Consider the following 23,323-nt stretch of genomic DNA (forward strand, 5'->3'; position numbering starts at 1 on the left):
GGGGGCGGGCATCTGGTCCTTCATCGTGTGCCCTCCTCCCACCCCATCCAGGGATGTTGCTTTTGCCACCGACTATGAGGGTGAACTTTGAATTCATCAATCTCCCTTACCCTTTCATTGCCTGGGGCTGGGGAGGTTCTACCCTGTGCAATCCCTACCCTTCTTACACACTGCCCACCCCTGGCCCATCATGCTGGTAAGCATTGGAGGTGATACCCAGGAGTCCTTGGTTCCCGTTTCCTTATTTGTATGTATGTCAACGGGCCTCCTCCCTAGGCCTGTGGGACAAACCCATCTGGGGTGCTGGGGCTTGGATTTTGGGGGGAAGTGGTATAAGAGGGGCCCCCTGGCCTAGGAGTCATTTTTCTGAGAAGTGCCAATGCTTTAGGGAAGCGGCTTTTCCTCCCCCACCCTCCCCCCCCTCAGGCACACGGTTCTTTGTATCTTGACCTCAGGTAACCCGCACTGGGGGAGGAGGAGGGCCAGCTGCTGGCCTCTGCCACAGGGATCCTCTGGGGTGGCAGACCCTGACCTTTCCCCTCAGGACTGTGGGTGAGAGGCCCTTTGTGGCTCTGGGCTCTGTCCTCGTCTCCCCAGCCTGGCTGTGCTATCCTGCCACCCCCAGCAGTGTCTGGGCCCTGCTCCCAGGCTGTCTCTGCCAGCCAGGCATGGTGCCAGCTGTCTGCTCAGCCGGGTGCCACGGGAGAATCTCCGGCCGCCCAGGTTGGGGAGCTCCACGGGGAATGCCCGTGTACCCGCTCCTCAGTGCCCACTCACCTGCCTTTCCTTTTTCTGCAGTGCCACAGAACATGGCCCCCCGAGCCGCCTAGCCAGGGCCCATCTGGGAGAGGCATCCTCTTCGGTGTCCTGAAGGCCAGCTCTGGACCTTCCCAGAAAAGTGCCAGCTCACAGAACTGCTTGACCGAAGGACCAGCTCTTGGGACCTCCCCCAACCCACACGGCCCCCCGCTAGAGTGGGGGATCCAGGAGGCTGAGATTAGCCTGTTGGCCTTGGACAGAAGCTCCAGGACAGAAGGGGGGGGTGGGCTGACCACCCAGACCCCCTCTGGGCCCAGGCCCCATGCCCCGAGGAGGGGCAGCCTGAAGCCCGTCAGAGCCTCCTGCCAGACTGTCTGCCTACCCTTCTGACTGTGGCTGCTTGGCATGGCCAGCAACAGCAGCTCCTGCCCAACACCTGGGGGAGGGCACCTCAATGGGTACCCGGTGCCCCCCTACGCCTTCTTCTTCCCGCCAATGCTGGGTGGACTTTCTCCGCCAGGCGCCCTGACCACTCTCCAACACCAGCTTCCAGTCAGCGGCTATAGCACACCATCCCCAGCCAGTAAGTGGGGTGGTGGGAGGCTTGGTGGGAGGGGGATGTGGCGTTGGCAGGCCTCAGGGCTTGGCCTCCAGGCACATCTGTTTTGCGCGTCTTCTCTAGATGAGGGGGACCATCGTTGTGTGTGTGTGTGGGGGGTGGCTCCAGGCTGGTAACAGTGGTTGTTTGATGTTGGGGGTGGCTGAGGGAGAGATGCAACCGTGCCGTTCCCCGGGGCTCCTGGCGCCCTCTCCTGTGCTGTGCTCTTGAGGGCCTTATAAATAGCTCCGAGGACTGGACACAGAGGCCGGAGGCGGGTAAACACACCTCTTGACATTTGGTGGAAATGGCAACTCTCCTGAGAGTGGCACCCCACCTCCATCCCACCCCTCTGAGGAAAGAGCTTGAGGGCGCAGACTGCCCTGGAGGCTGACGAGCCCCCCCACCTCTCCCCTCCCTGCCAGCTCCGCCCACGGTTGCCTGGTGGCCAGGGCCAGTGTCCCAGGAGGGGGCGCCCAGCCTGGACTCTGGCTGTGCACGCATGCATGGTTTTGGCAGGGCCTGTGTTTTCTCTGTGACTCCACCCTCTGCCACGGGGGTCGCCTGTTGGCTGGACAGGGGTCTCGGTACCCTTCCCCGGCTGGCTGAGCCAGGTAGTGGGAGGTGGCAGCAGCTATGGCCAGCTGGCGGAGTCCAGGCCTTGGGCCTGCCAGGCCGCTTACAGTAACTCTGGCCCCCAGGGCCCAGCTGGGCACCAGGCCAGGGCTCGGGGAGGAGGGAGCAGGGGCCTGGCCTGGGGCGGGAGGGGTTGGAAGCAGCAGAATGGGCCATGGACGGTTGGCTGGTCGGTCAGCTGCTGACCTGGGAAACGTGTCCCACCTCTCCTGGTGGGCGGGGACTGAACACCCTGCCCCAGGCACCCACTGCCCCTCCCACAGCCCCTGGCAGGCTGCCTGGCACCACTGCCCTGTGCGCCCGGCTGGGCTGGGTCAGTGCCCCCTTCTCAGTGTGGGGGCAGCACACTCTCGCCGGAGCCAGGGAGTCTCTTTGTCCCTGGGGCAGGCCCTGGCCGGGCGCCTCGCTGCCCGCACTGGCCGTCTGCCCACCGCCACCACCGCTTCCTGGACCTCCTCCTCTGGCTCTGCCACGGCCCCTCCCTCCCAGGCCCCACCGGCTGCTGGACCAGGGGCTCCGTGTCTGTTCCTACAGGCTCCCCCCTCTTTCTGGCCTGGGACCAGAGGGCAGGCAGATACTCCCTCAGTTTCCACTGCAATGCCATTCATTCTCTACCTTCTGTTTCCTCCCTCTCTTCTGTCCTCATACGGCAGTGGCGGGTGGCACAGTGACCCGGAGTTGGGGGAACTCCGAGTTTGGCCTAGTCTTCCAGTCCGTGCTAGGTGGCCAGGGAGGCCAGTCTCTGGGTTCAGGGTTGCTGGGGAATGGAATTGGGGTTGTGGGCATGTCTGTGGTTCCTTTTGTCTATAGACACTGGAATTCGTATTCTTGGCTGGAGTAACTGGAGTGTCTCCTTCCTGCCAGGGTGGGATTTTTAGGGAGGGAGACGTGGGGGGCTTGCAACCTGGTACCTGTGGATAACTTGTCCTTCCCCAGGTGATGGGAACAAAGCCCCAGACACTGCTCAGAGTTGGAGGTGGACTGGGTTCTTGCCCATCCTGTGTCAGACAAGCAAAGAGCAAATGCTATGTCCTCTGAATGTTGCAAGCTTCTTCCCCTTTCTTAGAGGTGGGTGGGGAGGGCTTCCGGGTCCCCCACTTCCCACCCTGGTAACATTCTCCCCCCCCCAGGGCGGGGTGCCCACATTTTGGGCAAGTGGAGCCTTCTCTGGCTTTCCCCACCCAGGTTAGGCAATGCTCCTTTCCTGCCCCCTCCCTCTGTGAGCCTGTGGGTTTCCCTACCCTTCCCCTCTTCCTAGTAAACAACAACTTCTCTTCCTACCTAGACCCCCAGCTTCTGAGCTGCTCCCTGCCATTCTCCTACTCTGGGACCAGGGGTGTAGCCATGGGCTTCAGGGAGCCAGGCATCTCCCCTCCTTCTGTGCAGGGCTGGGTGGCCTGGTGACCCAAGCTCCTCAGCCCTGGGTAGTGAAGCATGACAGATCAAAATTCATATGTGTTGGAGATGGAGGCAGCCTCATTTCTCTGCTCTCCCTGCCATGAGGCTGGTGCCAGGGGTCAGGCAGTTCCTAGGAGAGGTAGACATTGGTGGCCCCCATTCCTGCAGAGAACAATGGTCACCTTTTTTTGTAGGAAGCCTGAAATGGGAGGCTCTTTACTCCCATTTCCCACCAACAAAGGTGTTTGCATAGTGCCCCTCCCTTTCCCATCCCTCTTCCCATGTAATGTGGAGGCTGGACCTTGGGTGTCTTGGGTGTATCCTTCAGAGACCCAGTGGCCTGTGGAATGACAGGTCTGGGTCACTGTTGGGGAAGGGGTATTTCTCTTACTCTGGTCAGGGAGTCAGAGTAAGAGGCCCCAGAGATGGGACAGGATTCCCTCCCCAGAGCCCCTGGGGCTTGATCTCTGAGGACTGGTATTTACTATGGAGGGTTGAGATTCTGTGTGCATTGTGGGGAGGGTCAGGGTTGTGTGTGTTTTAGGGGTGGGGGTGTCAAGGCTGAGTGTGTGTTGGGAAGGGGGTTAATGGCTTGTGTGTATGGGGTGAGAAGGTCAGAGCTGAGCGTGTCTTGGGAGAATCAAATCCAGAGCTGGGGAGGGGGGGCGGTCAGTCTGTATGTGTGCTGGAGGAGGCGGTGACTTAGGGCATAGAGTGTTTAAAGGAGAGGTCTGCGGATTGTGCTGTGTGTCTCGGGAGGTCAGGGTCTCTTCTTATCGCCAGTTTAGGCTGGGGGTGGTGGTGTGGGGAGTGGGGAACACCAACCTGCCCGTTTTGTTGCTCACTGTAGGAATCCGTGTGGGCTACCTGCTGTAGTGGAGCCTGAGTTCTGGGTTTGCCACTTAACTACATGTGATAACCTCTCTGAGCACGTTTCCTGGTCTGTAAAACAGGGATATTACCAGAACCTCCCTCAAAGGCTGAGATTAGGCAAGATCACCGACGTAATGTTCTCAGCTCTGCGTCTGCTTGTGGCATCCTGTCGTCTGCATCCTTGCTGTCTCCTGCGTGGTACCATTACCACGGTGAAAAGGGGACCCAGGTCCCTTCTAGGTGGAGGAGTTGGAGAGAACTGGATGCTGACATGTGTGGAGCACGTACTATGTGCCCCAGATTATCTCTATGGTGCTGGGAGAGGGTTATTATCCCCATTTGTATTTGAGGAACTGGTGTGGGTGGAGGTTAAGGGATTGGGTTAAGTGAGCGGTAAAGCTGACCTATTTTCCACCATCCAGATAGGCAGCTGCAGGAGGGTATGGTGGTGGGCACTCCTGGGTTGGGGGAGCCTTTGGGGGGGAGGGGTCTGTCAGGGCCAATGATGAAACCTCCTCTCCTATGGCTGAGTCCCACTTCTGCCCAGGAACCTCCTGCTTTCCCCCAGTAGGGGGCGTCAGGGAAGGCAGCCAAGCCACACCCCCTCTTCTGTGTTTTGGATCCTGAAGGCTGGAGGCAAAGAGCCCTAAGAGGCCTGGGCCAGATCTCCATCCTGTCCTGGAAACTGTGGATACAATCTGTTCACACCCATCCCCACCCCCTAATCTGCCCGCTGCAGCCCACGGGAGTTTGCAGAGCTCAGTAGGCAATCCTCCCGTCCCCCTCCAGACAGACATTGTAGGAACAGAGTGTAAAAGCCACAGTTGTTATTCTTATTTTGTTTCGATTTGTGGGGTGGGGGCAGGGAAGTTGGAAGCAATCAGTAGAGGAGCTAGAGATGGGAACCCCAAAAGACTGGCTCCAGACTTTTCCTTTCTGTCTACATATTCATAGTGTGTGTGCCTGGAGACTGGGGAGACCAAGGAGGGAGTGAGCCCCTCTTCCTTTCTTCTGCCACTCCCTTCCTTTAGTCTCTTCCTCCCACCCTCCCTTCCGTCCACTCTTTCCCTGGACAATAAGAGAGACAGCCCAGGGAGAGAGGGTATTGCTAGCAGTGCCTTTCCAGAGGTCCAAAATGCAGAGTCAGCCAAAGATTGTTGGATGGGATTTTGAGTGAAAATGGGGCCCCTCACCTTTTATCTGGTAGCAGTGATAATGCATGAGCTCCCTCAGGCAGGACTCAGGGAAGGAAGCCTGTCTTCCTTTTGGGCTGGCAGGACCTGAGACATTGGGTCCACCCCATGCCAAGGGCCATGTGCCCACAGGGATGTGCCAGTGCAGGCTATGACTACCCTTTAGGGGGTAGCGTCTGTAGAAAGAGGAAGTGTTTCCCTTCTCCAGATCACTTTGGGGCAGTGCCCATGTGGCCGCCTCCTCCTCCTCCTCCTCCTCCTCCTCCTCCTCCTCCTCTATGGAGTCAGGCACAGCCAGTGGAGCTGGGTGTCCCAGGGTAGACTGGTTAGATCAGCCCTGGCTAGATCAGATATAGAGGCTCTCGCCTCCCCATTTTGACTTCTGGGTTACTGAGAACCTCAACCAGCCCACAGACCAAGGCACCATGGACAGAAATCTTAAAAAAGACTGCTCTTCCTGTGCAGCCTAGGGCAGGTCACCTATCCTCTCTCTGAGTCTGTATCCTCTTCAAAGAAAGACCCTTAATGCGTTCCTGGCTGGGTGAGTTGCTATGAGGCCACAGTGACCTGCTGACTGTTGAGCCTGGGTGAGCTTCAAGTATCTTGCAAGGGCAGTGATGATGAGGTGGGTGGAGTTGGGCCCTTGTCTTGGGGGATGACCACCCTATACTGGGACCCCACGTCTGGGTGCAGGCCTCATGATTTTCTGTTTGTGATCCCCTCCAGATGGGGTTGGGGACAGGAGGGGGCCTGGAACAAGTGGGGTCTAGTTCAGTTCAGCCCATACCTGCTGAGGGCCTGCTAAACACACAGTCCTGGAGGAGCTGTGGGGAATGTCACAGAGAAGCAGCAGAGGAGGCCTGGACCTCAGGCCTGCAGGTAGCTGTGGCTGGAGCCCTCCCTTGGCCACCAGAACCTTCCTTTTTCCCTCTTCTCCCTGTGCCTCAGGAAACTGTGTTCTTCTCTGACATGCCTCATGACCTTGCTGCTGCCCAGAACAGGTATCTCACCTGGACTTTTCCCTTTCTCCAACTCCAGAAATCCTACCATCCTTTAAGGAACATCCTGAATCCAGAAACCCTCACATCCTCTTCCTAGAAACCTTCACAGATGTTTCCCATTCCACACTACACTCTCCCACCTTTGAATACCTGTGTGTCATTTTTTTCTCTTGTAACACTCATCTTTCTACCACGAAGTGACTTCTTCCTGCCTAGTTCCTGCCGTGAGCTGTAATCATTTGGGAGATCTTTTCCCAGTTACCAGGTCTTTGATGGCAGAGACAGTCTCAGATCCCTTAGTAGCTCGCAGCAGTGAACACAGAGCCTAGCACATAACTGGTGCCCAGGAGCTATCTCGTTTGGGAGGAAAGATCCCAAAGGCTGTGGAAGCAGTCTGCCCTCTTCCCCATCACTCAACCACTGCCAAGGCTTGCATATGTGCCCCAGACCCCAGCATTCCACCTGCAGCCCAGACTTCACTTAGGTGGGACCTCACTTTGGAGCCCCACAGCCACCCGTCCGCCAGACCAGTAGATGTCTGTACTTCGCAGTCTTGGGAACTTTGCTGTTGCAAAGCCACACACCAGAGTGCTCTTGGCTACCCTCCCCCTGTCCTTTTATGCTGCCTGGACTGTTGTAGCAGCTACTAACCGGTCTCTCTTGCCCCCCTACAGTCCATTCTTCACACAGCTGCTAGAAAGATCTTACAACACTGTAAATCAGATCTTGCTTCTCCTCTGTTTGGGAAGCTTTCTGTGGCTTCTCCTGGCATTTAAGATAAAATCCAAAAGCCATACTGAAGCCAACAGGCCCACCTGGTCTGGCCTCTGCCCACCTCTCCAGCCTGGTCTTGTGTCTGTTTTCCTTTTGAATTTTACGCTGCCTCTACCCTAGTCCTCTGTCAGTACCCTGAATGAACTCACCAACATCTCTAACCCCAGGACCTTTGCACAGGCTCCTTCCTTTACTGGGACCGCATTCCTTCCTACTCTTTGCCTGACTAACTTACAAACTTCTACTTTCTTTAGGTCTCTGCCTTGAGGTCCTCCCTGACTCTTCAACCTAAATTAGGTACCTACAGTATTAATTCTCCTTCAAAGCATACTATAGTTGTTTCCAAATACCAATTATCTGTGTGCAATTACATATATATATATATATATATATATATATATATATATATTCGCTTAATGGCTGTTGCTCCTTAAGGTCTGCTAGAACAGACTCACCAGAGTATCTATATAGGAGGTGCTCAGAAAATACCTTTTCTTGAATCAGCCTGGCATGATGGGAATATGGGCTTTGGCAGCAGAAAGTTCAAATACTCACTCTAGCTTTATTAGCAGTGTGAACTTGGGACAACCCACCTAGCCTTGCTGAGACCTCAGTTTCTTTATATGTAAAATAGGAATAATGCCCCCTTATCTCTTGGAGTTGCTGTGAGGATTTAATGACCAGATTAAGAACCTGACTTCTAGAAGAATGTCCTTGGGAAGCATGTCAGTTCCCATCCTTTTTTAGAATGAGGAGTTCTGCTGCAGGGTTAGTGGGAGTAACAGGATACCCTCTCCTCTAGGGGCATCTCCCTCCTTCACGTACCTACCCAACCTAGACCTTTCTTCCACTGAAACTGGCATCCCTAGGGCTTCCGGGAGGAAGTGGTCAGCTGGAAGGCACCAGCCCCTCCTCTTATCTCTCCGGGGCTGGATTGCGCGGTGGGGGGCCAATCCTGGTTCAGCCGCTGGGAGACACCTTGGGCGGGGCTCTGCTCGCCGGAAGCACGCAGAGCGTGGGGAGGAGAGCCCCTTCTGCAAGCGTTCATGCCAAAGCAGACGCGCTGCCGCGTCGGGTTCCGGCGGGCGGGCGGCCGGAGTCACACATGATGTCACAGACAATGACACAAGCCGGGTGTCTCATCCCGACACTACGCCTGAGCTGCACAATGTCACACCCGGGACACTCGGCACACGTTGCACGTTGCATTCGTGGCGCTAACACTTGGCCACGCGCGCCCTGGTCCCTCGCCTCCTGCGGCCACTCTCCGCGGCTCCAGGGACGCTGGCCTGGCCTGAGGGGGCCGGGGGCCGGTGGGCGAGCCCCGCGAGCGGGCTGGCAAGCGAGTGATGTCACGGGCAGCGGTGGGTGGGTCACCCGGAGGTGAGGCGCCGCCAGGCGAGTTCAGCGAGAGTTCAGCCGCATTACATTAGGCAAATGAGGCCCGGGCTGGGTGGGGGGTGTGTTAGGGGGAGGACACCGGGACCACCCCCTCCTCCCCGCCCCGTCACCTCTCCCCTTCCAGCGCCGGGCCGGGGACTGTGACCGAATCACTGGGAGGCCGGGAGCCGGAACTGGGATGGGGTAGACTCCCGTCCCTCTTCCGTTCCTGCCTCAGCGCCAGCCCCCACCTCTCCGCGTACCCTGCCTCCGTCCGTCCTCCGCGTACTCCTCTGTAGCCTTTCCCCATTCCGTCCCCGCTTCTCTCCTCCCCCTTCCCAGGCTCCCCCCACTCGCACGCCACAGCCCGCCTCTCCCTGTCAATTCCCTGAGCTTCGCCGGCCGGACCCGCCGGGCAAGGGTTAAGTCAGGGGCGGTGCCTGGACGGGACGGGGCGGAGGAAAGGGGGTGGGACCGCCGGGGAGGGGGCGCGCAGGCTCCGGGCAGGGGGCAGCGGCGCGCACCTCCGAGACCGAGCGTCGGCCGGCGGCCCCGGGCCTGGCGGAGGCGGAGCCGCGCGGGGTCCCCACCCCCACCCGGAATCCTCGTCCCGGAGAAGCTCCGGGAGCCCCGGGGAGGAGGAAGTGCCCGGCGTCCCCCCCCACCCCCCACCCCCCGTGCCCCGCGCCGATCCCGCCCCCGACCGGCGCACTTGGGGAGCCGCGGGACTCTGCCTAGGACAACATGCGACTCGAGACGGGAGCCCCCTCGAGGTGGAGCCGCTGAGTTCCCGGGCCTCCGCCGGGCGTTCCCGGGGGGAGCCGAGGGACACCCCCCCTCGGCCCCCGCACACAACTTCCCCGCTGTTCACCTGGGACTGGCGGAGCGGCCAGCCGACTTAGACGCAGGACTTCGGGCGACGGGCGGCCCCCGGCCCGGGTCGCCAGTCGGGGCGAGGGGGACGTGCCCCTCGCCCCCAGCTGCTCTCCGAGGATGGCGCCGCCGGCTGAGTGAGAGAGGCGGCGCGCAGGACTTCCCCGCCCGGACCTCTTGTCTTCGCGGGGAAGATGTACGAGAGTGTGGAAGTGGGGGGGCTCACCCCCACCCCCAATCCCTTCCTGGTGGTGGATTTTTATAACCAGAACCGGGCCTGTTTGCTCCCGGAGAAAGGGCTCCCCGCCCCTGGTCCCTACTCCACCCCGCTCCGGACTCCGCTTTGGAATGGCTCAAACCACTGTAGGTACCGGCCTCCCCTCTCCTATTGTAGGAGCTGGGGCTGGGGGTGGGTGGTGGAGCTTCCACTCCCACTGGGGATGCGGGCCTGGGGCGCGGTGGGGGTCTTGTCTCTATTGCTGAAACTCGGGTGCCCTTGCTGGACAATTGGACCCTTCCAAGTAACCCCTGGGTGCTCTTTCTGTTACATTAGGGCTGAGGAACTTTAGAGGTTCCTCCCTTCGGGAAGCATTCGTTCATCTGTTCTGCTACTTCTTGCAGGGGAAGTGGAGCCCTTTGCCTCCACTTTGTATCTTCTTGCTAGGAATCCAGTAGCTTCACGGCAGAGTGGTCCTTTCTCCCACCCTGGAGGGTGGGGTAAAGGTCCTATCTGGGCTTATCTGCTCCAGGAGGAGGGGCCTCCTTCCCAGGTCCCACCCGTCAAAGCCTGGGGGAGAGCCCCCTCCTGTGCAACAGCTGCTGCCCCCAGCCCTTGCCCTTGTGTCATTAGAGTCCCTGTCTGGGGAGCGCTTAGTGTCTTTGGTGTTGGCAGTGGGGTGTGGCAGGAAGGGGCAACTTCACTGACACCCGTCTGCCATCCTAACCAACTCTTTACATTGGGGAGGGCACCTGTCCATATGAGGGTTGTCCTGTCCCTGGACACTTGGCTGGCATCTTTGAGGTTTCTGTCTCAGGAATGGCAGGGAGAGGCTGCTCTGGTGGAAAGAATCCCTCCCTAGTAATCCTAAGCTGGTTTGTTTTCTGGGAATGAGTTTGTTTTTTGTGGGTCTGGGGCTGCTCTGGAAATGAGGGATGCATTCCCTGCCAACCCAGCTGTGTCCTTTTGTTACCCTGTTTTCGCTTAGGGATAGGAGCAGGGAACTGGGCTGACCCTAAGAGGGGTGCTGAACCCTGGAGCCCTGCAGCCAGCTCACCTTCCCGCTGTCCTCCGTCTGGGTTCGGGCTCTTCTGGAAGGGAGGGGCTCTGTGCACCCTCGAGAGCTAGCGCCTGGGGTGCACACCTGGGCGTGTTCCTACCCAGCTGTGAGGTAGTGTACCTGGGCGGGAGGGAGCTGGCGCTAGAGGGCTATTGTTACCTGGCTCGGGTTTCTTCCTTTTCCCAGCTCGGGGCTCAACTCTTCCCCGGAGCTTCTCCCACCCTCCCGACTGGCTGCCTCCCTGCTGCCTGCCTGGGAGGAGGGGTGGAGTGGGTCTCTAGGGGCCCAGCAGATTGGAGAAGGTTGAAGGGCAGCCCCCAGCCCCTTTGCTCTAGGAAGAGAGACCTGAAGTGAAGAGACACCCCACCTGTACCCCTCCCAGAGCCACCTCATCTGCAGCTTTTCCTATTGTCCTGCCCCTTGACCTTTGCCTCTGGGGCTGAGTGGCTGGGAGGCTGCAGGCTGCCTACCGTGGGAGGGAGGGGGTGTGTGAGTGGGCCGACTTTGGCCAAAGGGGATTGGTAAGAAGTGCCACACTAAGACCCTTTTCCCCACTTTTCACAGCTGGAGGAAGGTGTTCCTCCGCAATGGGATAATTGGGGCACGGCTGCTGTGGTCACCCCCTCCACCACCTTGGCCACCTGTGCCAGAAGACTAGGGGGAAGCTGGGATCAGAGACCTTGGGCTCCAACCCCATCTCTTCCTTTACCCCACGGGAGCAGCTCAGCTCTCCCTGGCCCCAAACTGGTTGGGGAGGAGGAGCATGGGGTCCCAACAGGCCTTGAGTTTGGTGAGGCTCGGGATAGGGAAGTGGAGGGCTGTTTCCCACACCCTGTCAGGTTAGGTAGAGCTAGAGATCTGGGTTTCCCTGTTCCCAAGGTCCCTTTGTAGGCGTGTGTATGCGTCCTCAGTGGGGGTACCAGTGGGCTCAGCCCCAAAGCTGTGGGCTGGGAGTTGTTCTGAGGCGCAGGAAAGACCTGAAGGCTTCCGGTGGTGACTTGACCCTGCCGTACATGGGGTCACACCACTGTCTTGGGAGGAATCCCTTGGTGTGTGTGGAGGTCCTATGGTGACAGGAGCCCTCCAGCCTGCTCACTGCCTCCTGCTACCTGCATGCAAGGTGGGAAGAGGGCAGCCTGGCTGTGGAAGGAGATCTTTCAATCCCGCAGGGCCCTGTGGGGACCTTGCCTCCATCCCCAGAGACCCTACTGGGGGGAGGGGCACTGGAGGACAAGGGGTACACGGGATGCGGCTCCCCATCTGTCCCCCACCAATCTCACCGCTCACGCCTCCGCCCGCTCCCAGACGTCCAAGAATGTGAAGCACGTGGATGCCCGTGGTGGGGGGAGGGGGAGAGATGCTTATCGGGGCGCTGGGCTAGGGGCCTCCTTCCGCCCTACGCCCAGAGCCACCCCGCCCTCCCCCGCGGGGAGGGAGGAGGGGGCAGTACAGGGGGGCCCTGTGCCCCCTCCCCAGCCCTCCCCAGGGGCAGCGAGGGGAGCTGCGGAGGAGCGGGCGCCAGCTGGATTGGGAGGGGAGCCGCTGGCCAGGGGCCCGGCTGATTTCCTGCTGATCTCCTCCAGGAAACCAGCCCCTTGTGCGAGCCTGCGAACGGCTCTGGGGCGTGGGGAATCCGGAGCGCTGTGCCTCTGCCTCCTGGCCCCTGCCCGCCAAGGGTGGGGGAGGGGCACCTGGCAGTTCTGGCGGGAGGGGACGCCTGTCTTCCTGGGCCGGCTCCAGCCCTCCGAGGGGGCGCTCCCCCTCGGCACTTGGAGCCGAGAAGGTGTGGTGCTCCTGCAGCCTTCTCCTTCAGGAAGAGGAGAGATTTGTGGGCTGGGGCCTCTTGGGAGGGAGGTGAGCAGGGAGGGGCCAGGCCCTGGCAGTCCTTCCCCCGAAGGTCCAGTGTGCAGACGTAAGGCCGACTCCTAACTCTTGCAGACGCCGGGAGGGTTCCAGAGTGCCGTCCCCCCCCCCCCCACCCGCCAGGCCCAGCTTCACTAGGCTGTTGGCCAGAGGCTGGGAGGTGGAGACTGGGCCAGGGCTCTGGGTTCAAAGGGCATGGTGCAAAACCTCCGAAGTGTTACCTGGGTGACAGGTGGGGATGTGCAGGGGGTGGGGGTGCAGAGCATGCTAGAGCCTCAGAGGCAGCCAGCCACAGTGGGGTGGGCTGCAGGGAGGCCTCACCCAGCCCAGACTGTAGCTCCCACCAAGGCTCACCTCTCCCATCCTGCCAAAAAACGATTTTAAAAAGCACATGCTTTTAAGTTCTGTAAACATCCTCTGGACTTTGCCTTAGCTCCAAATTTCTATGAGCCTTTGCCCCTTTAGTCAGTCCCTGGCCTTAGAGCTGTCTGTCCCTCATCACGGTATCCTGTGTGTCTCCCTATGCCCTCCCTTCCCTCTGCCCCACTCTGTACCCCAAAGCTCCATCTGTCCTTTCTTCTCCTCCTGTCTGGCCCATTTTAGAGGTGGGGCTTTGGGGAGGTGGGCCAGGGCAAAGGGTGGATGCGGAGGGGAGGGGAGGTTGGTGCCTTCATCCTCTGCTTATTGGAAAGCAAGCTGGGATTCTAGGCCATGGTCCCCCCCCCCCCCCCCCGCAGCTGTTCTCAGGCCTCTCGCCTGTCTGATTTGCTTGTCTGGCCTCTGAGAGGGTGAGGTGGGGGGAAAACCAGGCCAGGGCAGCTCAGTGTTGGGGTGAGAAGCAGAGAGCCAGGGGAGGTCAGTGAACAGGCTGTGGACTGGTGGGGGTATGGGCATCCACTATTCCTTTGCTGCAGGCTGGTCTCTGGGCAGGGACGGGGCACGGGACCATGGCAGTGGTGGTCAACCAGGCTGACCAGGGAAGTGGTGCCCAGGTCCTGCAAAGAGCCAGGAAAACCCTGCCAAGGTTGTTGGCCTGGTTCCCTGTCATCAGCCGCCTGGCAGTCCCTGGTGTGTCTGCAGGTAAGGTGGGGGCGGTGGTCGTACGCAGCCAGCCCCCAGTGTCCGGCTACTGCTTTTCTCTGTGTCTGGACTTTGGGGTCATGTGATTCATGGCCATAAGGTGCTTGGGTCAGGAGCTGCCCTGAGCTCCTTTGAATTCCAGAACCTTGCATGCTGGAGTTTGGGAGGAGACTAGGTAGGATTCTGGGGTGTGGGAGGAGGCCGGGATCTACCTGCTCAGGGAGGCATCCTTGCCCCTCCTTGGCCCCGGACAAGTAGATGTGGCAAAGGCCTCTGGGGGATGCCGGGTGGCACCTTGGGAATCTGGGATTGCCTCGGGTCACAGTTCTCATCCAGCATGATACACCCCCAGCTGCCCAGGCTTTGGGCACAGACAGCCCCCACCTAACCCAGCTCTGTTCTGCCTGGGGTGATGGGCAGGGGGCCAGGCACTGGGGAGGATTTGGCTAGTGGGGGCTGCCCCTGTTGGCTGGGTCACTCCCCCCCCCCCCCCCCCCCTGCCCTCTTGGGGCTGAATAACCAGAGAGGAGGAGGGTAGTAACCCGGACATAGTATTGAGGGCAGACAGACAGAGCATTGATAAGAACAGATCCCCTTTTGTCATGCTGCTTCCCCCCTAGATAGGGGGCATCTAGAGCAGTGGGCTTCCGGGGTCCAGAGGGAGTCTTCTCCCTGCCTCCGGGGGTCCCCCTGCTTATCTCAGGGGAATCCCCACCTGCTCTGCTCCAACATTGGCAAATCTTCTTTCCACACCCTGCCTTGGGTCCCTGGCCAGGGGATTGTTTAGGTGGAGGAGGGGCTGTGGCTGCTGGCTGAGGGGTGGAGGGGGGGAACGGAAGCAGAGGGGGTGGGGGAGTGGCCGCTTTGAATATCCTGTTGACCCCAGTTTCCTCTGCCCCCAGCTTGTGTCCTCTTCCTTCCCTCCTCATCAGGCCTTAACTCCTTCCTAACTTGGGGGAGATGGGGCCAGGGCTTGAGAGCCAGGCTGACTCCTGTCCCCAACCCCCAAGTGTGGCTATGTCTACATACAAATCTGATGGTTTATCCTCTGATCTTTCTGGTTTTGAAAGGCGGGGTGCTGGGGGAGTAGGCAGGAGTGATGGGGTGCTGGAAGCTTCATTGGCAGCCTCGTTCTCCACGTCTGGCTGTGAAGTCCCAGCTTTCCTGAGACTGTCCCTGCCTTAGAGGGAGAGCCCAGGGAGTAGTGGTGAGGGCTGGGAGAGGCAGGGTGGGTACGGTATTAGGGATGGTGACCTGGGTCTCTAACTGCTCCTCCCCTCTTCTCTCTCTAGCCATTGAGACCCAGAGCAGCAGTTCCGAAGAGATAGTGCCCAGTCCTCCCTCGCCACCCCCCCTCCCCCGCATCTACAAGCCTTGCTTTGTCTGTCAAGACAAATCCTCAGGCTACCACTATGGGGTCAGCGCCTGTGAGGGCTGCAAGGTGAGTTGAGGGGGTCACTGGGAAGGACAGTCCTGATTAGATAAATGGGATGTCCCCACTGCCTCGTCCTGGAGTATGCTGGGGGTGGGGGGCTGGGGATGGGGGATGTCTCTGAAACTGCTGCCCTTGCTTCCTTCTGTGCAGAAGGTGGCAGATCCTTGGAGGAGAGGGACACTGCATTAGAACCTTCCTGTAGATGATCAGGAACCCCCAAACCGGAGGTCCCCCCTCTGCCTGAGCCCCTCTCCTTGTCTCCATCCTCTAGCTGCCAGGGTGTGCACTCCCTTTGCTGCCACCCAGGTTGCCATAGTGAGCTGGCTGCCAACTGGGTCTTGGCTGGAAACCCAGGAGGCCTGCCCCCAGTGGCCCTGCCTGAACCTCACCATGGCAGCCTGGCGGGAGGCAGGTAGGAGCAGGCGCCCTGCTTTGGCCTCCTTCGGGTGCCCAGGCTGTGGGCTCCCCGGGGTCTGACTGGATTTCCCCGTGCCCACAATAGGCTCAAGAGTGCAGATGAGGCTGCCACCTTCCCAGCAGCTGTGGGTGTGGCTTCTTCCCCTCTCCCTTGTGCCTGAGCCTCTGTATTGGTTCCTTCCCCAGAGATTGGGGCTCAGAAGCTGCATGGCTTGAGGCTGCCCCTCGGCGTGGAGTGGCTATCCCCAGGGGCGGGGCGAAGACAAGGGCAAAGCACAAGGCTTCGGGTGTGTGTGTCCGCCTGTCCTGTCTGGTTGTTCCTAGTTTGTCCCTGGGTGCTTGTCTCTGGTCAGCCTGTGTGTGCAGCCTCTGACCAGCCCAGGTCTGCCTGTGACCATGGACATCTGCCTGGTCGGTGACCATGTGTCTCGCTGCCTTACTCCCGATCACGTGTGCATCTCCACCTCTCTGGCTAGCCTGCGTATGTCCCTCTATGGCCTCTTTCTCCTGTGCTCTGAGCCTGGGGCTGTGGATTCCAGAGCTCTGCTTCTTTCCCATCTAGTCCCCTCTGCCCCTTTTCTTGACTCACTAGCAGCCCTGAGATCCTTCTCCCTGGGAGGGAGAAAGCCAGGCATGTGGGTATGGGTTGTGGGAAGACTGCTGCCCACCTGCAGTGTTAAGGCGGGCACTGGGATTCTTCTGGGGGTGTCTTTGTGGGACTGTTTTCTTCACCTCGTCGGGCTTAGGACAGCAGCGGCGTGGCTCTCCACCCTCCAGGCCGAGGCTGCAGGCCCGCCACGCTCCCACCGTGGGTGCGGCTGACCTGACTCCTTTTCCTCCATACCCAGGGCTTCTTCCGACGCAGCATCCAGAAGAACATGGTGTACACGTGTCACCGGGACAAGAACTGCATCATCAACAAGGTGACCCGGAACCGCTGCCAGTACTGCCGGCTGCAGAAGTGCTTTGAAGTGGGCATGTCCAAGGAGTGTGAGTGCCACGGTGCCAGGAGCCGGCTCTGCATTAGGCAGGGCCCGACGTGCTCCTAAAAGGCCATGGGAGTCGGGGCGGGTGGATAATGTGTGTGTGGACCAGAGCGCGTGTGCCCATGGTGCAGTGTGCGGGCTCATGGTTGAGGACGGTTTGTGTACAGCTGCAAGGACGTGTGCGTCTGTCTGCACCTCTAGCCCGCTGTGTGTCTGTGTGTGGGCAGCCATTCCGTTTGCATGCAATTGGCTGTGTGTGCTCGCACACGCGTGCATGTGTGTCTGCTTCCAGGCCCTGCTGCGCTTTGGGGCGGGGCTCAGGCACACCTGAGGCCCTCTGGATTGTGCACCTTAGGGGAGGGCTTGCACAGAGGGGTGCTGGCTGGTATTTGTGTGTTGTTGGGGGGGTGTGTGGCTGGCACAGGGATTTAAAAGCCATTGTCTGGTGAAGCCTGGGACCTAGAGTTGGAAGAGAGAACTGGGACTTCTCAGGTCCCAGAGGAATGGGGGTTTCCAGTTTGGGCTCAGCTGAGGCCTGATGGAGGGAGGGAAGGAGGGAGGGCTGGACAGGGAGACCCTCTTGTGTTGAATCATGGGTGTTGCCGTGGTGACCGGTGATTGATGATGTCAGAGATAAATGACGCTGACAGACGCCTCCTTGTCTGCGTGGCCGTTGCCATGGAGCCAGAGCCTTGGGGGATGGGGTGGGGGAGGGGGGCTGCGGGACCCCCTAGCCCTTTGTGGGGAGGGCAGTGGAAGAGGGAAGTGGGGAGGGGATGTGGGGGGGGACACAAGGAACCCCAGAGAGGAGCAGAGGGGCCCTGCAGCAGCCTGCCACCTCCTGCCTTGGGAGGCAAGGGACGCGTGGTCTGGCACCCAGGAAGCGGTGGCTTTACACTGTAGAGTGGGTGACAGCCCGGGACCCTTCCCTTCAGGGCCCAGCGCCGCCACCTCCCACTGCTTCTGCTGCCTTCCACTCCCAGAGCTTTTCAGCGCAGAAGGACCAGGGTGGGGACCCCCTCTCCCTCCCATCACCAACTCCCCCTTTCCCTCCCTCCTTCTCCTCTCCGGCTGCTCTGTGCCCCGGAGCTGAGCAGCTGCCATTTCAATAGAATTAAAGCTTCCGAATGATAAACGTCTTGTCACAGCTGCAATTTTCTCTTCCCAAATTATCCCCCCCCACTCTCCCTCTCCCTCTTCCCTCCTCTCCCTTGCACTTTATTGAATTTGCAGAATCGACATGAGTGATCTCCAAATTATGCCAGCTCCCCCCACCCCCACCCGCTGCCCCCTCCCTGGGCCCCCAACCCCCACCCCCCTCTCTTCCTCCAGCGTCAGCAGCCGCGCCACCACTGGCCCTGTGAGTGATTGTGTGTCTGGGATAATCGGCTGGTAACGACCCCATCGCTTCTTTAAAGCCGAGTGGTGTGTGCGGCTCAGCGCCCCTGGTGATTTGTCAGCTCCCCCCCGCTAATGGGCCGAGAGATTCTCCCGCCGGGCCCCCACTTTCAGGCTGGGGAGCTGCTCGGAGCCAGTCCTTGGGACCCCCAGGGAGACTGCTGGCAGGGGGGCTGGGGGCCCGTGGAGGCAGGAACCAGTCCTTCCTGGAAGCAGAGGGAGTAGGGGGCGGGGGAGGCAGAGCACGGAGCTGGGACCCTCTGCACACTTGCTTTCAGCCCTGGACACCTGCACACTTGGAGTGTGGGCTGGTGTGGCTGTGTAGGAGTACAGGGGACACAGGCTGGCCAAGGGGTGTGTGCGCTGTGGTCACGTGCTGGGGCAGGACTTGGCGTGTGGGTCAGGTGGGTGTGGAGGGGTGGGCCGTGTGCTGACACCTTACCTGCCTGTGCACACTCGTATGTGCGCATTCACACGTGCACTCCCGTGAGTGCGCTCCTGTGCGCCTGCGCCGGGCCTGGCTGGGTGACTTCCTTGGCAGCCAGTGGTTCTGTCTGGTGGGAGGAGCTCAGGCAGGAATGGGCCACTACCCGCACCTGCTGTAACCCCGGCCTCTGCCCTCCACAGCTGTGAGGAACGACAGAAACAAGAAGAAGAAGGAGGCACCCAAGCCTGAGTGCTCAGAGAGCTACACGCTGACGCCCGAGGTTGGGGAGCTCATCGAGAAGGTGCGCAAAGCGCACCAGGAGACCTTCCCCGCCCTCTGCCAGCTGGGCAAATACACTACGGTATGGTTTCCCCGGCCTGGCAGGGTGGGGTGCACCCAGTGCCAGGGGGCCCATCTCGCCCCTCCTCACCCCTGCCTGGGCCTCCATGTCCTCCCTTCCCCTCTTCTCCTTCCTCCTGCTGCCTCCTGATTCCGGGGCTCTCAGGAAGTGAAGTGGGTGGAGGGCAGGCCTGTGGGGGCAGTGGAGCCAGGCTGAGAAGGGGTACTTGAGGAGAAGGCCCTCACTGTCCCCCGTCCCTCCCAGAACAACAGCTCAGAGCAACGTGTCTCTCTGGACATTGACCTCTGGGACAAGTTCAGTGAACTCTCCACCAAGTGCATCATTAAGACTGTGGAGTTCGCCAAGCAACTGCCCGGCTTTACCACCCTCACCATTGCCGACCAGATCACCCTCCTCAAGGCTGCCTGCCTGGACATCCTGGTGAGGGTCTGCACCCTGCCCACCCGGGCACTGCCCCCGAGTCCTTGGAGAAGGTCCTGCCACTCAAATAACCACCCTGCCAAACACACATCTGGAATCCATCTATCCAAATGCCCACCGCCCGGTGTCCACCCTTCCTCTCCCCCATGTGTCCACCTGTCCACTTAGCCACTCAGCATCTGAATGTGCCATGCTTCACCGATTCACCTAGACACACATCCATCCACGCCCACCTGATCTTTCCACTGAACCTTTCACCCCACCACCCATCTGCCCATGTCTTCAGTCTAATAAAGTTTCACGTAGGACCCTGTGTGGCCAGGCCTTGAGCTGGGTTTCAGGAACAGAGGTGAACACAACACCAGCCCCTCTCTTGAGAACCTTCTGTGGGTGGAGGCAGCAGATATGTAAACAGAGGTTATAAAACTGTGCTGAGTGCTGGCTGGAGATGGGGGAGGGCTGTCCCTTCCCTTTTGGGAGAGAGAGTCAGGGCTGCTGGGCCCCAGGGAAGGCATCCAGAGGAGGGGGCAGCTTGGGGTTGTGTAGAAGGGGCATGTGAGAGGGCCCTAACTTAGGAGCAGGGTTTGAAAGGCCCAAGAGGGTGTGAGACCAGCTGGGTTCAGGAGACTACAGGGCATTTGGTGGGGCAGAGGGCGACTAGGCTGGAGGCAGGATGTGTGTGATGGGGACTGTCAAAGCCAAGGCTGAAAGGATTCTCCTTGTCATCCCTGATGGGCTCTGCTCACCTGTCCCCTCTTGGCCACTTCCAGGGTAGGGGAACCTGGGAGGTGACAAGGCTTACAACTTCCTGGTGGGGGTGGGGCAGGAGGAGCAGAGTATGGCATCTCTGGGTAGTCTCCTGTCCCCGTGCCCCAGATTTAAGAGTTTCAAATCTGGATCGGGGTTTGGAATGGTTGGAGCTGATACACATTTATGGAATTCTGTTGTGTACCCAGTCCCAGGATCTGTAGACATAAACCTGCTACAGTCCTTGCCTCCTGAAAATTCTAGTTTCCCTCTAAATTCTCTTGTGGATGGAGATCAGCTGATCTAGATCTGCACTGTCTGTTACAGTAGCTGCTTGCTGTGTGTGGCTCTTTAAATTTAATTAAAATTAAACTTAGTTCAATTCTTCAGTGGCACTAACCACATTTCAAGTGCCCAATGGCTACATTGTAGCTGGTGGCCACTACTTGCACAGTGCAGACCTAGGCCATCTCCATCATTGCAGAAGATTCTAGAAGGTTCTGTCCGACAGACAGGTTGGCCACCTGCCAGGTGGTCCTGTGGGGGATGCTGGTACTGGAAGTGCTGGAAGGATGGGTCAAGTCCCTGAACCTGTACATCCTCTGTACCCAGATCCTGCGGATCTGCACGCGGTACACGCCCGAGCAGGACACAATGACCTTCTCAGATGGGCTGACCCTGAACCGGACCCAGATGCACAATGCCGGCTTCGGCCCCCTCACGGATCTGGTCTTCGCATTTGCCAACCAGCTGCTGCCCCTGGAGATGGATGATGCTGAGACTGGTCTTCTCAGTGCCATCTGTCTTATCTGTGGAGGTGGGCAGGGGGCCTGGGACTGCGGGGGTCAGGCCCAGGGTGGGTGGTGGGGCAGCCCCCGGAGTCTCTTCCCAGGGAGAAGCCCAGGGTCAGATCAGAAAGGGACCTTAGCCTCTGTCAGGCCCCTCTCAGAGGGGCAGACTGAGAACCCAGAGGGGCAGGATTTGGTCTGCAGTCACACAGCAAGGGAGTGGCAGTGGAGACCTGAACTCTGGTTCCCACTCTAAGGGGGCTTAAGAGTGAAGGCTTGAAGGTGAGACCACCCAGGTTCAAATCCTGGCCAGCTTGTGACCTTGAGCAGTTGCTGAACTTCACTGAGCCCCCGTTTCTTTAAAATGGGGCAGTAATGGTCTCCACCTCATAAAGTTGATGGGGGGATTAAGAGAGTAATAAATAAGGCACAGTGTGACTACAGTAAGGCCCAGTAAATGTTTGCTGGTGTTATTATTTTATTAAGAGTTTTGACATACTGTGCTGGTGTCCACAATGATGGGTGGGAGTGAGACCTACCTGGGCATCCTCCCTCTGCCTGAGGACGGCACCGCCCATGTTCAGGGGACACATCCCTATAAATTGGGCTGTCAGAGGGGGCCCTGGACAAGCCCCACCCCAGTTCTTCTCTGCTCGCATTTAAGAGCCTCTTGGAGCCTTTCTCACAGCCGCACAGGCTCCAGCCACTGCCCTTGTAGGGGAAGGTCCCAGGAGCAGAGACGCTTAGCCTGTGGCCTGGACAAGCGCGCCCTCCCGTGGCCAAGGCTGGGAGCGCGGCTGTGTTCCTTGCTTCTCCGGGGCAGCTGCTCAGGGGGCATCTGCTTCCTCAGACCGGCAGGACCTGGAGCAGCCAGACAGGGTGGACATGCTTCAGGAGCCGCTGCTGGAGGCGCTGAAGGTCTATGTGCGGAAACGGAGGCCCAGCCGCCCCCACATGTTCCCCAAGATGCTGATGAAGATCACGGACCTGCGAAGCATCAGTGCTAAGGGTGAGGCTCCCGCACCTGGAAGGATGCCCTGTGTGTCCGCCAGGGCTGGACCCCGACACCTGGCCCATGCCCAGAGTCCGGCCCCCCACGTGTGAGCCAACACGCCACGTCTTTGTGCCCAGGACGATGCCCCACTCCACTCACCTGGACTTCACCGTGCCCAGGTGACCTGCCTGTGAGCTCTAAGGTGGCAGCGTCACCTCTGCGTGGTGGTTGAGGGCATGGCTCTGCCTCCAGACCCTGTGGGTGTGTGTCCTTGAGCAGGTCACTTAACAGCTCTGAGCCTCAGTTTCCCTGGGGATAATTAATGATGGTGTTTACAGAGATTTGACGTGTCAGTTGGAGAATCCGTAACACACAGCACCTAGGAAAGGGCCCGGTGTCAACCCCAGGCAGTCTGACCCTGGAGCCTGAGTTTGGAAACACTGCTGCCCCTAGACCTGGGGGCTTAGGAGAGCTGGCTTATGTCAAAGAGCTGAGCCCTGAGTTCGGTCCACACTGGATGCTGATACTGGTAGTACCAGTCCTCCCACCCCTGCACCCTCCCTCCTGGAGCTTTGTGGGGCTGGGGGCCGGGGTGCTGACCTCTGCTCCTCCTTTCCTGCAGGGGCTGAGCGGGTGATCACGCTGAAGATGGAGATCCCGGGCTCCATGCCACCTCTCATCCAGGAAATGCTAGAGAACTCCGAGGGCCTGGACACTCTGAGCGGACAGCCAGGGGGCGGGGGGCGGGATGGGGGCGGCCTGGCCCCCGCCCCCGGCAGCTGTAGCCCCAGCCTCAGCCCCAGCTCAAACAGAAGCAGCCCGGCCGCCCACTCCCCGTGACCGCCCGTGCCCCGTGGACACAGCCCTCACCCCACGCCCTGGCTTTTCTCTGCCTTTCTACCAACCATGCGACCCCCACCAGCCCTGCCCCCCACCTGTCCTCCCTTTCCTGGGGGACAGGAGGGAGGAGGCGACGACTCTTCAGATGGAGGCCCAGGTGCAGATGGACTGCCTGCTCCTGCAGCCTGGGCTGATGTCAGGGGCAAGGTCATGAACTGAGTGAGGACCCCTGGTCCTGGGCCTCAGGATGGAGCCTGGGGGCCTGGTGTTCATCAAGACAGCCCTCTGCCCCCCTTGCCACATCTTCATCACCAGCAAACGCCAGGACCTGGCTCCCCCATACTCAGAACCCACAAGCCATTGCCCCCCGGTCGGGAACCCCCCCCTGCCTAGGTTGGTGACAGAGGGGGTGGGCCAGGGATGGGGGGTTCCCCCTGTACATACCCTGCCATACCAACCCCCAGGTATTAATTCTCGCTGGTTTTGTTTTTATTTTAATTTTTTTTTGGTTTTGATTTTTTTAATAAGAATTTTCATTTTAAGCACATTTATACTGAAGGAATCTGTGCTGTGTATTGGGGGGAGCTGGATCCAGAGCTGGAGGGGGGTGGGTCCTGGGAGAGGGGAGCGGCTCAGAAGGGGCTCCCAGTCTCTCTCCATGTCCCTGCACCCCCTAGCCCTCCTCCCCAGCCTTTTCCTCCTCAGTTTTCTCTTTAAAACTGTGAAGTACTAACTTTCCAAGATCTGCCCTCCCCTTCTCCCTCTGCCTAACCACTGGGCGTGGACAGTTTCCGGCAGCCCCTGG

At 59.6% G+C, this 23,323-nt stretch overlaps 1 protein-coding gene across 9 annotated transcripts in view; it reads left to right on the top strand.

Annotated features, from left to right (window-relative positions):
- The window catches only part of RARA (retinoic acid receptor alpha), a 43,749-nt gene extending 20,684 nt beyond the window's left edge, over positions 1–23,065 (top strand). For 4 of the 9 annotated variants that reach the window (XM_049635992.1, XM_049635995.1, XM_049635991.1 and 1 more), the window contains exons 2-9: positions 799–1,342; positions 14,998–15,146; positions 16,406–16,547; positions 18,569–18,729; positions 18,973–19,149; positions 20,509–20,713; positions 21,535–21,693; positions 22,301–23,065. In XM_049635992.1, the coding sequence (XP_049491949.1) occupies positions 1,165–1,342; positions 14,998–15,146; positions 16,406–16,547; positions 18,569–18,729; positions 18,973–19,149; positions 20,509–20,713; positions 21,535–21,693; positions 22,301–22,518 (1,389 nt within the window). In that variant the 5' untranslated portion in view covers positions 799–1,164 and the 3' untranslated portion in view covers positions 22,519–23,065. The other 5 variants (XM_049635997.1, XM_049635993.1, XM_049635994.1 and 2 more) reach the window with 5 other exon arrangements.
- The last annotated feature ends 258 nt before the right edge of the window (positions 23,066–23,323 follow it).

Source organism: Panthera uncia, chromosome E1 (assembly GCF_023721935.1).
Source record: "Panthera uncia isolate 11264 chromosome E1, Puncia_PCG_1.0, whole genome shotgun sequence".
NCBI classification, from domain to species: domain Eukaryota; kingdom Metazoa; phylum Chordata; class Mammalia; order Carnivora; family Felidae; genus Panthera; species Panthera uncia.